The following is a 15,637-nucleotide window of genomic DNA, read 5'->3' as shown; positions in this document are numbered from 1 at the left end:
CAAAGGGTTAAGCAAACCTGACCCAGCTCAGAGTCTACCATCCAAAGTCAAATCCCAAAATAGAAGATAAATAATAGATATGTGTTGTAGGAATGAATATATCAAGAGATGCTATGGACGAAGCCAGTCCGTGGCGAAACGCGCGTCGAGGCGTTTTTGCTCCTGTGTTCCATCTCAGCTCTCTCCCATCATGTCCCTAGGTATGTGTGTTCTCTTTTAATATTAGGATATCATTTGATGTTGCTGTTACTGCCATTTTCCTGCTTGGTTCTCTTCACATTTTTCGTTACATATCTCCAGAGCTATATAGCAGATTATTGTTCCTTACATATTATGCAGTCTCCATAGCATCTCTTGATATATTCATTCCTACAACAAATATCTATTATTTATCTTCTATTTTGGGATTTGACTTTGGATGGTAGACTCTGAGCTGGGTCAGGTTTGCTTAACCCTTTGGTATACTTATCAGTCTACCGTGCTGCTGCTCTCCATATGTTTGTTTGTTTGTATGTTTATTGTATTTTATGTGATACCATGTATTGTTATTTATTAATAAAGATCTATATATTCTTTTACAATACGTGACTATTATATTTTGAATATCATTCATTGGGGTGTGTTATCCCCCGTGCTTCATTGCTTCTCGGTTGTCTCTATAGTTTCTTGGGGACCCCCCGCTTCCCTTTCTTAGAGGTCTTTTGTAGGTTTACTAGCAGTATCTACAATGGGGGCTGTGTGGCAGTATCTGCAAGGAGGGGCTGTTTTTATAGCAGTATCTACAAGGGGGTGTGTGGCAGTATCTACAAGGGTGTGTGGCAGTATCTACAATAGGGGGTTGTGTGACACTATCTACGAGACAAGGCTGTTCATTATGTCACCATGCAGTCTCATTAGACTCCGTTATACAATCTGTTGTAGTCCGGCACTGACCTCTTTAATTTACTTTATTTTCATTTATTGTTATGGTTACTCCCTTCTAGAACTATATCGCTTGTAAAATGTACAAATGGTTTTATACTCGAGTTACATAAAAAAAATTACACCTCATTGATTGGTAGAGAAAGTAAACATGGCGAGGGAGAATGAGATGTTAGGGGGGGAATTGAATCGTTGCCCGGGTGCTGGAGATCTAAACTACACCTCTGCTATAAATTCATTGAACCTAAGTTCATTTTTCTTTTTTTTTTCTTGTCTGTTTAGGGTGAAAATCTGATTGATATTAAGGTTGAGGTTAAAGATGTGAATCAGAGGTACAGATGGATTGGGCCATGCTACTTATGGAAGTCGCAGTTAAAAAACCAATAATAACTTTTCGTAGATGTAGGAATTTAAAGGATATATTGGTCAGGGGCCGCTTTTTCCAAAGAGAAAAGGGAAATGAGAACTGGCTGTCAGCCATAGGACCGAAAGGGAATCATAAATGTGGACAATGCAATTATTGCAATTCCATTATACGCACTAGGAACCTTAATTTAGGGGGCTTTGCATTTGAAATTAATGAGCTGATAACCTGTAGAACTCAATATGTGGTATATGCAGTGATCTGTAATTGTGAGAGATTTTATATAGGAAAAACTATACGACCCATGTATATAAGGTTCCGTGAACATATAATATCATTAATTACAGGTGAGGGATGCCCTAAGTTGATACAACACATGCAGGAAAAACATGAAAATAACACACGATGTATGCGATTCGTGGGCATAGTTCACATTAAGCCGCTATTGTCTGGAGGAGACAGACATAAAACTCTGTTGCAAAAGGAGGCAGAGATAATTTCACAGACGAGCGCTAGGACCTCTCGGTCTCAATGACCGAAACGACCTAAGCTCCTTTATAATGTAAACCTTGTTTTTAAATAATGTAATTAATAAAAATAAATATTAATATATTGTTATTTTAACTTGATATAATTATGGTGCATCATTCACAAATGCATATTGTGCAGTTCCCTGTCTTTTTGTATTATTATCCTGTTACGTAACAGTCTATACTGATTTGTGAATAAAAAGGCAGGTAAAGGAAGTGACGCCAGGGCCTTGAGAAAGCGTGTACGCACGTGAAACGGCCGTAGGCCAATTCCACATCCCGACCGAGATCTTTTGAATAAAGTAACTGTGTTGCAAGTCCGGTGAGTGCCTCGATAATTCCTATACGTTTATATCAAGTTGGTTTGTGCTGTACTTTTCGATGAGCACCTCCGGGGCAACTTATCTGCTAAAATCCATTAAGGAAAAGAAGCCATTCGATATTCTCCAATTCCAATTGTCACTGGTTCAACAGTGCCAGCCTTTTCTTTCTTCCTACTAATGTAATAATATATATTCTTTATTGGATTATGTAAAGGACAAGTTTAAAATTTGGAGTCTGTTACCCTTGGCGGTTACAGGACGCATTAATTTGATAAAAATGATTATACTTCCCAAATGTCTTTATATGCTGGAACACATAGCGGTGCCAATACCGTTGTCATTCTTTAAAAACGTACATGCTCTTTTGCTTTCCTTTATTTGGGGCTCAAATAGGTCGAAAATTAAATTGACTTCTCTTCAGAGTCCTGAATTATTAGGAGGAACATCACTTCCAGACTTCTACCTATACTATTTGTCAGGCCAATTACGTTATCTTAACACATAGGTTAGTCTAGATATTTTACCTAACAGAGAACATTACCTTGCTTTTTATTTGGATATGCCCAACTTGTGGCCTGTTCTGGAAGGTATGCCTCACTCTCGGAGGAAGTTGCTACCATTACATAGAATTGCTGCGCAGGTGTGGAATGCTACAAAAAAAACTGATTGCATTTACTGATGTTGTCTCTGAGCAGTCTTTGTGGTATAGTCCCTCTCTGGTGCATATGACGGCCTCATTGGCTCCACAGTTTTGGGTGGGACATGGTGTGAAATGTGTTGGGGATTTATATGCTGAGGGTCATGTGAAGACATTTGCACAAATACAGGAGGATTTTGGTATCCCAAGGGATGCCTTCTACACGCTTTTACAGATCGGACATGCCCTTCAGTCTCAATTTCCTCAGGCAGGACGGAGTATATCTAACTTTCCCCTCATTTGGGGTTTTCAAATCGCAGGGCCCTAGAGGTTTAATTTCAGCTTTCTACTCTTTCCTCATACAATCTAAATTGGCGGCTGCTCCATTGGTAGTGGAGGCTAAGTGGAAAGGACTTATTCCTGATATAGACACTGAGATATGGAAGGATATCTTAAACTCCCATTTATTGGTGTCCCCAGCAGCTAATAGAATGACACAACTTTTTATTATACTTCAAAGTTACTTGACACCAGTCAGGCTCAATAAAATTGGTAGGTGTCCTACCACTGAGTGTCATAGATGTGGAGCTTCTGGAGCAGACTTCTGGCATATGATATGGATGTGTTCGTGGATACATTCATTCTGGGAAGATGTTGTAATGCTGCTTACTGGGGTTCTACAATTTCCAATTTCAGTTTCACCTCTATTATGCTTGTTTGGGATTGTATCTGAGGACATATGGTCTAGCCATACTAGAATATTTTTGAAGGAGGTATTGTTTATGGCTCTCAAATCCATAGCTCTCCGGTGGATGGGTCCCAGACCTCCTACTCTTTCTCAATGGAAGTCCTTGGTCAATTCTATGCTCTCATATGTCAGGCCTCATGCACACAAACCTATTTTTTTCCTACCGTAAATACTGGCGTAAATACGGGTCCTTTGTCACACGTATTCGACCCGTATTCCACCAGTATTTATGGACCCGAGAGAAGGGGCTGCGGATTAGTGCAGAGAAAATGGGTCCGCTGCGATTGAAAGTAAAAGAAGTTCATACGTACCCCCGCCGTTGTCTTGGTGACGCGTCTCTCTTTTGACATCCAGTCCAAACTCCCTGGATGACGCGCCAGTAAATCTGAGCACTGCAGCCTGTGATTGGCCTGTGATTGGCTGCAGCGGTCACATGGGATAAAACGTCATCCCGGGAGGCCAGACTGGAGGAAGAAGCAGGGAGTTCTGGGTAAGTTAACTTTTAATACTATTAACTCCAGCGGTAGTCACTGTCCCGGGTGCTGAAAGAGTTACTGCTGATCAGTTAACTCTTTCAGCACCCTGAACAGTGACTATCCCCTGACGTCGCCTAGCAACGCTCCCGTAATTACGGGAGCCCCAAAGACTTCTATGGGCCTGCACGTGCCGTAATTACGGCCTGAAATAGGACATGTTCCATATTTTTCAACGGCCCGGGCACCGTCCCGTAAGCAAACGGGAAGGTACCCGTGGCCAATAGAAGTCCATGGGCCCGTAATTACGGCCGTTTTTACATTCATGTGCATGAGGCCCCAGACTGATGTATAGGCATATGTGTGGAGAAATTTCCTAAGGTTTGGGGACAGTAGTGCGATTCGCCGCTTACACAGTACTCTCCGCATAGATATGTTGATCTTAGAGATGATTTGTTAACATAAGGCATTATCCACTGAGAGATTTGGTTAATTTTGAGGTACTATGCTGTTTGTATGTAAACTGATATGTATGCACACTGCATGTTGCTTTTCTGCTTTTAATATTTCATGTACGCTGTAAATTTGATATCTGTACTCAATATTATGGATATGATGTAATATTTTTGATATTGTAAGGTTGTTATGCTTTTGTGCAAGGCACTGTTAGGGCAGATTCAGACGAACGTTGCGTTTTTGCGCGCGCAAACAACGCAGCGTTTTGCGCGCGCAAAAACCACTTGACAGCTGCATGTGTCATCCGTGTATGATGCACGGCTGCGTGATTTTCGCGCAGCCGCCATCATAGAGATGAGGCTAGTCGACGCCCGTCACTGTCCAAGGTGCTGAAAGAGCTAACTGATCGGCAGTAACTCTTTCAGCACCCTCGACAGTGAATGCCGAACACAATATCAAGAAACCTGTTAAAAAAAAAGTAAAAGTTCGTACTTACCGAGAACTTCCCTCCCGGCCGTTGCCTTGGTGACGCGTCCTTGGTGACGCGCCTCTCTTGACATCGGGCCCCACCTCCCTGGATGACGCGGCAGTCCATGTGACCGCTGCAGCCTGTGCTTGGCCTGTGATTGGCTGGAGCTGTCACTTGGACTGAATTGTCATCCCGGGAGGTCAGACTGGAGGAAGAAGCCGGGAGTTATCGGTAAGTCAGAACTTCTTTTTTTTTTTTTTACAGGTTCATGTATATTGGGATCGGAAGTCACTGTCCATGGTGCTGAAACAGTTTAACTCTTTCAGCACCCTGGACAGTGACTATCTCCTGACGTCGCGTACCGGAATTTTTTTTGCCGAGTTCGGCCGAACCCGGTGAAGTTCGGTTCGGTTGTCCGGGTTCGCTTATCTCAAAGACACTCCGTTTGGATGTTTGGAAACAGAAAAGCACGTGGTGCTTTTCTGTTTACATTCATCCTTTTGACAGCTGGTGCGCTGTTTCAGCTTGGTGGTTTAAGTGGCTTGTGAACTAAGTGGAGTTCTAAAACCGGATTGTGTTGCTGTACTTCTGTATTGTGTTGCTGTATTTCTGTGTTTGTGAATCTGTTTTGATTGCTAGCAAATAGAAGATAGCAAAAACTCACACAATTTAAAAAAAAAAAAAAATTTGTAAATTTTTTATTTTTTTTTTTCCCTTGCAGATTCGTTCCAGCTGAACAGCTGACGAGGGGGAAGGGGTTAACTGGACACAGGTGGTATAAATTAGTCAGCAGACCTCATTTTGAGCTTGCTCTTTCTGAGCTTGGTGGTTTAAGTGGCTTGTGAACTAAGTGGAGTTCTAAAACCGGATTGTGTTGCTGTACTTCTGTATTGTGTTGCTGTATTTCTGTGTTTGTGAATCTGTTTTGATTGCTAGCAAATAGAAGATAGCAAAAACTCACACAATTTAAAAAAAAAAAAAAATTTGTAAATGTTTTATTTTTTTTTTTCCCTTGCAGATTCGTTCCAGCTGAACAGCTGACGAGGGGGAAGGGGTTAACTGGACACAGGTGGTATAAATTAGTCAGCAGACCTCATTTTGAGCTTGCTCTTTCTGAGCTTGGTGGTTTAAGTGGCTTGTGAACTAAGTGGAGTTCTAAAACCGGAGTTGAAAAGAGGAGTTGAAGCCCCAGTAAGTACTCTTCTTTTTCTTTGACAATTGTTCGCTGTTTTGGTGTAACTTGGATAATGGATAGCAAGATTGGAGGTTTTCTTCAGTGCACAGTTTGTCATATGTATACACGACTGGAGCCGGAGTTCCAGGGTGAATATCTCTGTGGCAGATGTGAGCATGTTGTTCACCTGGAAGCTCGTATTAGAGATCTGGAGGAGCAGAATGCAACACTGAGGAGGATAGACAATTTTGAGCGGAGCTTGCTGCTCACAGAGCATGCAGTTAGTGGGTTAGAACTGGAGGGTGAAGACATGGGTGAGCAGGATCAGGTAAGTAGCTGGGTTAATGTAGTTAGGGGCAGTAGAAAGGGGTCAAAGACAAGGAAGGCCGATCCGGTTTCTGGCATTCCAAGCAAAATTGCCAGGTTGGGTGATGATGCGAGGGTGTCAGTCTCAGAAAAGGCAGCCCTAGTGGATACTGATCTCCCTAACAGCCGGGAGAACAGCCCAGCTAGTAGTCGGCGGGATGGTAATGCAGGCAAGCCAAGACAATTGATAGTTGTAGGGGATTCTATAATCAGGAAGACGGATAGAATAATTTGTCGCCAAGACCGCCTCAACCGAATGGTTTGCTGTCTCCCTGGTGCCAGGGTTCGGCATGTGGTGGAACGGGTGGACAAATTGCTGGGAGGGGCTGGTGATGATCCAGCTGTCGTGGTCCATGTCGGTACCAACGACAGAATAAATGGTAGGTGGAGGAGCCTTAAGAATAATTTTAAAGAACTAGGCTACAAGCTGAAGGGAAGGACCTCCAAGGTTGTATTCTCAGGAATACTGCCTGTGCCATGCGCATCACAGGAAAGACAGCGGGAGCTTAGGGAGTTAAATGCATGGCTGAAGTCTTGGTGTAGAGGAGAAGGATTTGGGTTCCTAGAGCACTGGGCTGACTTTTCATTGGGGTACAAACTGTATTCTGCAGATGATTTGCACCTAAATGGAAGGGGGTCCTCTGTGCTGGGGGAGAGAATTCTAGCTGGGGTGGCGGAGTATTTAAACTAGGGCTGAGGAGGGAGGTCAATGTAGAAAAAAAAGGGGTAGCCAGGTTAGAGAGGGGTCAGACTATATTGGTGGGGGGAGAAACAGAATGTGGGGAGAGGACTAGACAACAAGATAAGGAGATCCTTTCGTTACAAAACATCAGTGTAAATAAAAAGGACCGATTAATGTCAAATCACATTTCTGATAATAAAAGTGAAAAACTGACAGGCAAGTTAAAGTGTATGTTCACAAATGCCAGAAGTCTAGCAAGCAAAATGGGGGAGCTGGAGGCCTTGATACTGGAAGAAAATATAGATATAGTTGGTGTTGCTGAAACATGGCTGGACTCTTCACATGACTGGGCTGTAAATCTACAGGGTTTTACACTTTTTCGTAAAGACAGGACAAATAGGAAAGGTGGTGGTGTATGTCTGTATGTGAGAAGCGATATGAAGGTGAGTGTGAAAGAGACAATAGTGGGTCAAGACTGTGAGGAGGTTGAAACCTTGTGGGTGGAACTAGAAAGGGAGGTAAACACTGAAAAAATTACTTTTGGTGTAATCTATAGACCCCCCAATATAACTGAGGAGATGGAAGGTCAGATATATAAACAGATGGAGCGGGCTGCACAGGCGGGTACTGTAGTGATAATGGGAGATTTTAATTTCCGGGATATTAATTGGTGTCATGGTTCGGCTTCAACTGCAAAGGGGAGACATTTCCTCAACCTATTGCAGGAAAATTTTATGGGCCAGTTTGTGGAAGACCCGACTAGAGGTGAAGCTCTGTTGGATCTGGTCATTTCTAATAATGCAGATCTTGTTGGGAATGTCAATGTTCGTGAAAACCTCGGTAACAGTGATCATAATATAGTTACATTTTACCTATACTGTAAAAAACAAACGCAGGCTGGGAGGGCAAAAACATTTAATTTTAAGAAAGTCAATTTCCCCAGGATGAGGGCGGCAATTCAGGATATAGACTGGGAAGAACTAATGTCAAATAATGGAACAAATGATAAATGGGAGATTTTCAAATCTACTTTGAGTTATTATAGTGCAAAATTTATTCCTACAGGTAATAAGTATAAACGACTCAAATTAAACCCCACATGGCTTACACCTTCTGTGAAAGGGGCAATACATGACAAAAAAAGGGCATTTAAAAAATACAAATCTGAGGGTACAGCTGTAGCCTTTGTAAAATATAAAGAGCTTAATAAAATCTGTAAAAATGTAATAAAATTAGCAAAAATACAAAATGAAAGGCAGGTGGCCAAGGATAGTAAAACAAATCCTAAAAAATTCTTCAAGCATATAAATGCAAAAAAGCCAAGGTCTGAACATGTAGGACCCCTAGATAATGGTAATGGGGAGTTGATCACAGGGGATCAAGAGAAGGCAGAGTTACTAAATGGGTTCTTTAGCTCTGTATATACAACAGAAGAAAGAGCAGCTGATGTAGCCGGTGCCAGTTCTGTTAATATATCAGTTGATATACTGAATTGGATGAATGTAGAGATGGTCCAAGCTAAATTAAATAAAATAAATGTGCACAAGGCTCCGGGACCAGATGGGTTACACCCTAGAATTCTTAAAGAGCTTAGTTCAGTTATTTCTGTCCCCCTTTTCATAATATTCAGAGAATCTCTAGTGACTGGTATAGTGCCAAGGGACTGGCGCAGGGCAAATGTGGTGCCTATTTTCAAAAAGGGCTCTAGGTCTTCCCCGGGTAATTATAGACCAGTAAGCTTAACATCCATCGTGGGGAAAATGTTTGAGGGGCTATTGAGGGACTATATACAGGATTATGTGACAATAAATAGCATTATAAGTGACAGCCAGCACGGTTTTACTAAGGACAGAAGTTGTCAAACTAACCTAATCTGTTTTTATGAAGAGGTGAGCAGAAGTCTAGACAGAGGGGCCGCTGTGGATTTAGTGTTTTTGGACTTTGCAAAGGCATTTGACACTGTCCCCCATAGACGCCTAATGGGTAAATTAAGGACTATAGGTTTAGAAAATATAGTTTGTAATTGGATTGAGAATTGGCTCAAGGACCGTATCCAGAGAGTTGTGGTCAATGATTCCTACTCTGAATGGTCACCGGTTATAAGTGGTGTACCCCAGGGTTCAGTGCTGGGACCACTATTATTCAACTTATTTATTAATGATATAGAGGAAGGGATTAATAGCACTATTTCTATTTTTGCAGATGACACCAAGCTATGTAATATAGTTCAGACTATGGAAGATGTTCATGAATTACAGGCAGATTTAAACAAACTAAGTGTTTGGGCGTCCACTTGGCAAATGAAGTTTAATGTAGATAAATGTAAAGTTATGCATCTTGGTACCAACAACCTGCATGCATCATATGTCCTAGGGGGCGCTACACTGGCGGATTCACTTGTTGAGAAGGATCTGGGTGTACTTGTAAATCATAAACTCAATAACAGCATGCAGTGTCAATCAGCTGCTTCAAAGGCCAGCAGGATATTGTCGTGTATTAAAAGAGGCATGGACTCGCGGGACAGGGATGTAATAATGCCACTTTACAAAGCATTAGTGAGGCCTCATCTAGAATATGCAGTTCAGTTCTGGGCTCCAGTTCATAGAAAGGATGCCCTGGAGTTGGAAAAAATACAAAGAAGAGCAACGAAGCTAATAAGGGGCATGGAGAATTTAAGTTATGAGGAAAGATTGAAAGAATTAAACCTATTTAGCCTTGAAAAAAGACGACTAAGGGGGGACATGATTAACTTATATAAATATATTAATGGCACATACAAAAAATATGGTGAAATCCTGTTCCTTGTAAAACCCCCTCAAAAAACAAGGGGGCACTCCCTCCGTCTGGAGAAAAAAAGGTTCAAGCTGCAGAGGCGACAAGGCTTCTTTACAGTGAGAACTGTGAATTTATGGAATAGCCTACCGCAGGAGCTGGTCACAGCAGGGACAGTAGATGGCTTTAAAAAAGGGTTAGATAATTTCCTAGAACAAAAAAATATTTGCTCCTATGTGTAGAAATTTTTCCGTTCCCTTTTCCCTTCCCTTGGTTGAACTTGATGGACATGTGTCTTTTTTCAGCCGTACTAACTATGTAACTATGTAACTATGTAAGTGCTTCCGTGCGACCTGCGTGGTTTTCACGCACCCATTGACTTCAATGGGTGCGTGATGCGCGAAATACGCGGAGATATTGAGCATGTCGCGCTTTTTGCGCAGCTGACAAACGCTGCGCAAAAAGCACGGACTGTCTGTACTGCCCCATAGACTTGTATTGGTCTGTGCGTGGCGCGTGAAAACCACGCGGCCCGCACGGACCCAATACACGTTCGTGTGAATCCCTCCTTACTCTTTAATAAAACAAAAAAAAACAGATGAAGCAGAAGAGGAGACGGATGTAGTGGCTGATCAGCAGTGTAAGGAGGGGGGATGTTCATTAGTTGTAAAGACAAACCTGTTTTGAGGATCACCTAGATACTACTCCCATCATCTCATCAACACATGTAAATAATCTATTCCATCACTGTGTGTTTCCTATAGATGGATCCAGTAGGAGAAATCCACCAGAGAGATGTCCCAGTCCTCTGTATTCCCAGGACTGTCCAGAGGAAAATCACAATGTCCCAGAGAATCATCAGGTAGAAGAAGCCGAGCCCTATACCAGATCTATATAGGGTGGTGTGGAGCTTTTTGGTCCTGCGGTCATAGATGGGGTCATAGATTTTGGTGGTTTCTTATGTTGATCTGTTAGATTCTTCCCACTCTGCTGTATTGTACTGAATTGTAACATATTTGAAATCAGGGGGAAGATCTGACTAATAATAAAGCAGAGGATGAAGAAGAAGAGCGGGTGAGGGGCGATCAACCATGTAACAGTGAAGTGGAGGAGGAAATTCCAGGAGGTGTTACCACAGGTCAGTAATAATGAATTTAGAAAGTGAATTGGGAGGTTTGTTAAGGTGAGGTTCCCCCTTAGTTCTACATTACAGTAACACGTCAGACAATGTGTTATACATAGTGCAGGACCTGAGGGAGCTGTGACTGCACATAGAAGTTCTCTACAAGGTGATCTATGGATCCGGTCATGCACTAGGCTTAGTCAGATTTTGGGGGCATCCGCTGCGATTAACAGCTGTACTAACAGCCGGGATCTGAGAAAACCCAGTTTAACTACTTGAGCACCGAGATCACTGCTGATAAGCGGCTCTCGTTGACATTTCCGGCTTTGCACTATGTGTCTTTTTTTTTGTGCCGTTTTTCCTGACTTTTTTTTTTTTTTTTTTCAGGCAGTTATTGCATGAGAATTTGTAGTAAACGATAACATGCACTGCACACAATGGGTGTTTTTTTTTTTTGTGGTTTTTTTTTTCTGCACTTCGGTGTTTTGCTTCCGTGGCATATTTTTCAAAACGCAGCCTGCTTCTCTATAGAATCTGAAAAACTGCAGAATTTTTTTTACAAATGTATGAATAAAAAACCCCCAAAATACTCCAGATGAAGCGCTTGTAAAACACGCGTGAATTTTATGGCGTATTTAGAACTCAATAATTGACGCGCAGCATATTTATTGCAAATTTCTGCGACTATTTCCATTCCTCGGTATGAGGCTTTCAGAAATTGATGCACAGAAACTATTCTATTCACCTGAGTCACCGCTGTAGAAGTTTCTGTAACAAATCTGCCGCGTCTGAATTTACTATAAATGTCAGTACATTGTGGAGGAACTACATACCGCCAATCGCTTACATTTTGCGGGAAAGGGTTAAACAACATTTTGTTATAGTCAACAACAAAAAACATGCATTTTGATACTTTTTTAAATTTATTTGGTACAACCATTACTAATGCCCAAATAATAACAGCTGAGAAGAAAGATCCTCATTATCGTTCTATATTTAATATGGGACCGGGACAAGAATTGAGGAACTATTAGAAAACACACAAGTTCCCCATGACAACTCTGCACACAAGTTACAAGGGGATTTTTTTTTCTATTTGAGGGTAATCTAATCTTCCAGATCCATGATTATTAGGAAGCTCATATTTCACTTGTAATTCTTGTACATACAAAGATGTTTCAGTGATGATCACCTGCACTCAGAGGCCACTCCACGATGTCCTTCTTATTAGTACTTGATAGGACCCTCTTTCCCCTTAGAGCAGCCTGAATTCTTAGTGAAATTATACTACAATGTAGTGGAAACCTTCATTACGGATTCTGATTGATAACCTCACTCTGTATATTCCACTACATCCTAAAGATGTTCTATAAAATTGAGATCCGGTGACTGTGCAGCAATTAGGATATACAGACCTCATTGTCATGTTCGTGAATTCAGCCTGACGTGTGCTTTGTGTCATGACGCATTATCTGTGGCCAAGATTAGATTGTCAATGACAATGTTAGGTTCTTGTAATAAAGTGATTCCCAATTGGTATTAAAGGGTCAAATGTGTTGGCAGAGGACAGGTGGGATTGTCAGACAGGGTAATTGGTTTTGTAAGTTAAAGGAACAGTGTCACCCAATTTTTTTTTTTAAAGATGTTAGTGCTTTATTAAAAACGTTTGGATTAATTTGTGTGTTTGTGTGTTACTTTTTTTACACCTTTTCTTCCCTATGGGGGCTGCCATTTTTTTTTCCATTTCTGTATGTGTCATTTAACGACACATACAGACATGGAATACGGCAGCTCCAGTCCCATAGGGACTGCGAACGGGGCCCGTTCCATCCACTTTCGTGTACGCCGCTGTGTGGGAACGGCGCATGCGCCGCTCCCACACAGTTCAATTTGAAATGCGCGGCGTCCGGCGCCATTTTCCTGTGGACCGGAAGTCGCGGCCGGACAGTAAGATTACTTCTTCCGGTCGCGGCTTCCGGACTTGTGCACATGGAGCAGCGGCAGCAGACGGAGCGGATGGACCGGAGGGAGCGGCGGCGACTGGAGCAGGTAAGTTATTTCTATGTATGTTCGTGTTTCAGTGTGTTTACTACTACTGTATGTTAACCTTCTACACTGTGTGTTAGCTCAAAAAATGGCGACACACAGTGTAGGAGGTTAGACCGTTCAAACCCCTCGTTTATCCCGGCACTAGCCAGGATAAAGGAGGGGGGGATTCTGAGAGCTCACTAGAGCGAGGGATTTTTACCCAATTTTGCAGCATAAAGCAATGTGGTTGCTTTACCACATGCAATGCTGCAATTTTGGGAATGGCTCCATCTAGTGACCAGTGCTGGGAAATATTATAAATTGAATCCAATTTATAATATTTCCTGACTCGTGAAAAAAAAAAAAAATTAGAACAATGTTTAATCACCTATACACTAACTGTTTAATTAAAAAAAACAAAAACATGTTTTGCTGGCAACACATTCCCTTTAAGGTTTATGTAATAAAAGTGGTGACCAGATGTAGGCCAGAATCTTGGACTTAATCATTGATAGATTTTAAAGCGCACCTATGTTTTTATCAAAAAGTTCAAAATAGTCATGCTCCTCAGTCCCCAACGATGTTATGATGTCATACCCGCATTTTAGAGCTTTGAAAATTTTTGCAAATAACAGCAAAACTGTACAATTTTGCCGTGATTTTTGTGAAGTCACGACATAATTCCAGGATTTCCTGCGATTCTCTGCAAAAAGTCACATTTTTAGCATGACATGCAACTTTTTAGTTATTATTGAGAAATACTTGCAGCAAAGTTCGACATCTAGTGCAAAGTGCACATGGGAGTCAGAAATGTTGTGACTTCGGGAATTTTTTTATCAAATCAAAGAGAAATGCAAGAAGCTACTGCAAGGATTACATGAGAGAGTTCATCCAGGCTATGAGTACAGGGAGCTTTACCAGAGAGAGGCGTCCCCATTTTCTGCAGTCTGTCTACTCTTCTCTGTAACTAGTGACTGAATATGCAGGACAACCGAGGGTGGACAGCAAATTATAGATAAGGGTCACCTATTGGCAGTGACTTCATGCAGACTTTGCAAGGATAAAACACGTTTTTAATGAAAAGTCCATTTAAAGTGTTTTTTAAAGATTTATAAGGCTGGAATTAGGCATTCCGTTTTTGTGGCAGCATTTCCTGCTGGATCCACTTCTGATTGACTATAAAAAAAAAACTGCATGCAGCCTAATAGGTCATAAATGTGTCTACTTTGTGTTTTGAAAAATATAAAAATCACACAATCCATTTTTAATCCTAACAGAAGATGCCTATGAGAACTCGATCAATTATGAAGTAGAAGATGAAGATATAAAGCCGCAGTCTTCAGGAGACAACCTGATTACCATTAATGTACATCCAGGACTTCATAGTAAAGATCTGTTATATATTTCCCCTAATCATGAGGAACCTTCGATTGACCAATCCCAGATTATTACCACAAGTACAGCTCAGAAAGGGGGTAAAAGATTTCAATATGGTAAACAGGTCACAAAAATCTCAGGTCTTTTTAAGCACAGAAAAATTCACACAGGGGAGAAGCCTTATTCATGTTCAGAATGTGTGAAATGTTTTACATACAAATCACATCTTGCTATACATGAGAGAAGTCACACAGGAGAGAAGCCGTATTCGTGTTCAGAATGTGGGAAATGTTTTACACAAAAATAAAGTCTTGTTGCACATGAGAGAAGTCACCCAGGAGAGCAGCCGTATTCATGTTCAGAATGTGGGAAATGTTTTACCGATAAATCAATTCTTGTTAACCATGAGAGAAGTCACACAGGAGAGAAGCTGTATTCATGTTCAGAATGTAGGAAATGTTTTACATACAAATCATATCTTGTTATACATGAGAGAAGTCACACAGGAGAGAAGCCATATCCGTGTTCAGAATGTGGGAAATGTTTTACATACAAATCACATCTTGTTATACATGAGAGAAGTCACACAGGAGAGAAGCCATATTCGTGTTCAGAATGTGGGAAATGTTTTACATACAAATCACATCTTGTTATACATGAGAGAAGTCACACAGGAGAGAAGCCATATTCATGTTCAGAATGTGCGAAATGTTTTACAGATAAATCACATCTTGTTAGACATCAGATGATTCATACAGGAGAGAGGCCATATTCATGTTCAGAATGTGGGAAATGTTTTACACAAAAATAAAGTCTTGTTGCACATGAGAGAAGTCACCCAGGAGAGAAGCCGTATTTATGTTCAGAATGTGGGAAATGCTTTACAGATAAATCAATTCTTGTTTTCCATGAGAGAAGTCACACAGGAGAGAAGCTGTATTCATGTTCAGAATGTGGGAAAATGTTTTACAGATAAATCAAGTCTTGTAAGACATGAGAAAACTCACGGAGGGGAGAAGTCATTTTGATGATATATATATATATATATATATGTGGAAAATGTTCTCATGGAAATACAATTTTTAAACTCCTGAGAGAATAAAAAAAAATCTTGTTTGGAATGTGGGAAAAACTATGAGCAAAAAAATATTTATAACTCATCCGGTTATTCACAGACAATAACCCCTTGGCGAC

At 41.1% G+C, this 15,637-nt stretch overlaps 2 protein-coding genes and 1 pseudogene across 3 annotated transcripts in view; all 3 read left to right on the top strand.

The window, feature by feature from the left end:
* The window catches only part of LOC142698297 (uncharacterized), a 617,727-nt pseudogene that overhangs the window by 29,718 nt on the left and 572,372 nt on the right, over window positions 1-15,637 (top strand).
* The window catches only part of LOC142675554 (oocyte zinc finger protein XlCOF29-like), a 445,104-nt gene that overhangs the window by 34,349 nt on the left and 395,118 nt on the right, over window positions 1-15,637 (top strand). The gene's annotated exons all lie outside the window — the stretch shown is intronic.
* On the top strand, window positions 121-14,794 carry LOC142673262 (uncharacterized). The gene is made up of 4 exons (XM_075847188.1): window positions 121-200; window positions 10,680-10,777; window positions 10,942-11,053; window positions 14,344-14,794. Exons 1-4 carry the CDS (start codon window positions 191-193, stop codon window positions 14,748-14,750), a joined length of 627 nt encoding a protein of 208 aa, XP_075703303.1. The 5' UTR covers window positions 121-190; the 3' UTR covers window positions 14,751-14,794.

This window comes from Rhinoderma darwinii, chromosome 1, assembly GCF_050947455.1.
Source record: "Rhinoderma darwinii isolate aRhiDar2 chromosome 1, aRhiDar2.hap1, whole genome shotgun sequence".
NCBI lineage: Eukaryota > Metazoa > Chordata > Amphibia > Anura > Rhinodermatidae > Rhinoderma > Rhinoderma darwinii.
Note: the sequence above shows the minus strand (reverse complement) of the source record. Positions and strands in the feature narration are given on the sequence as shown.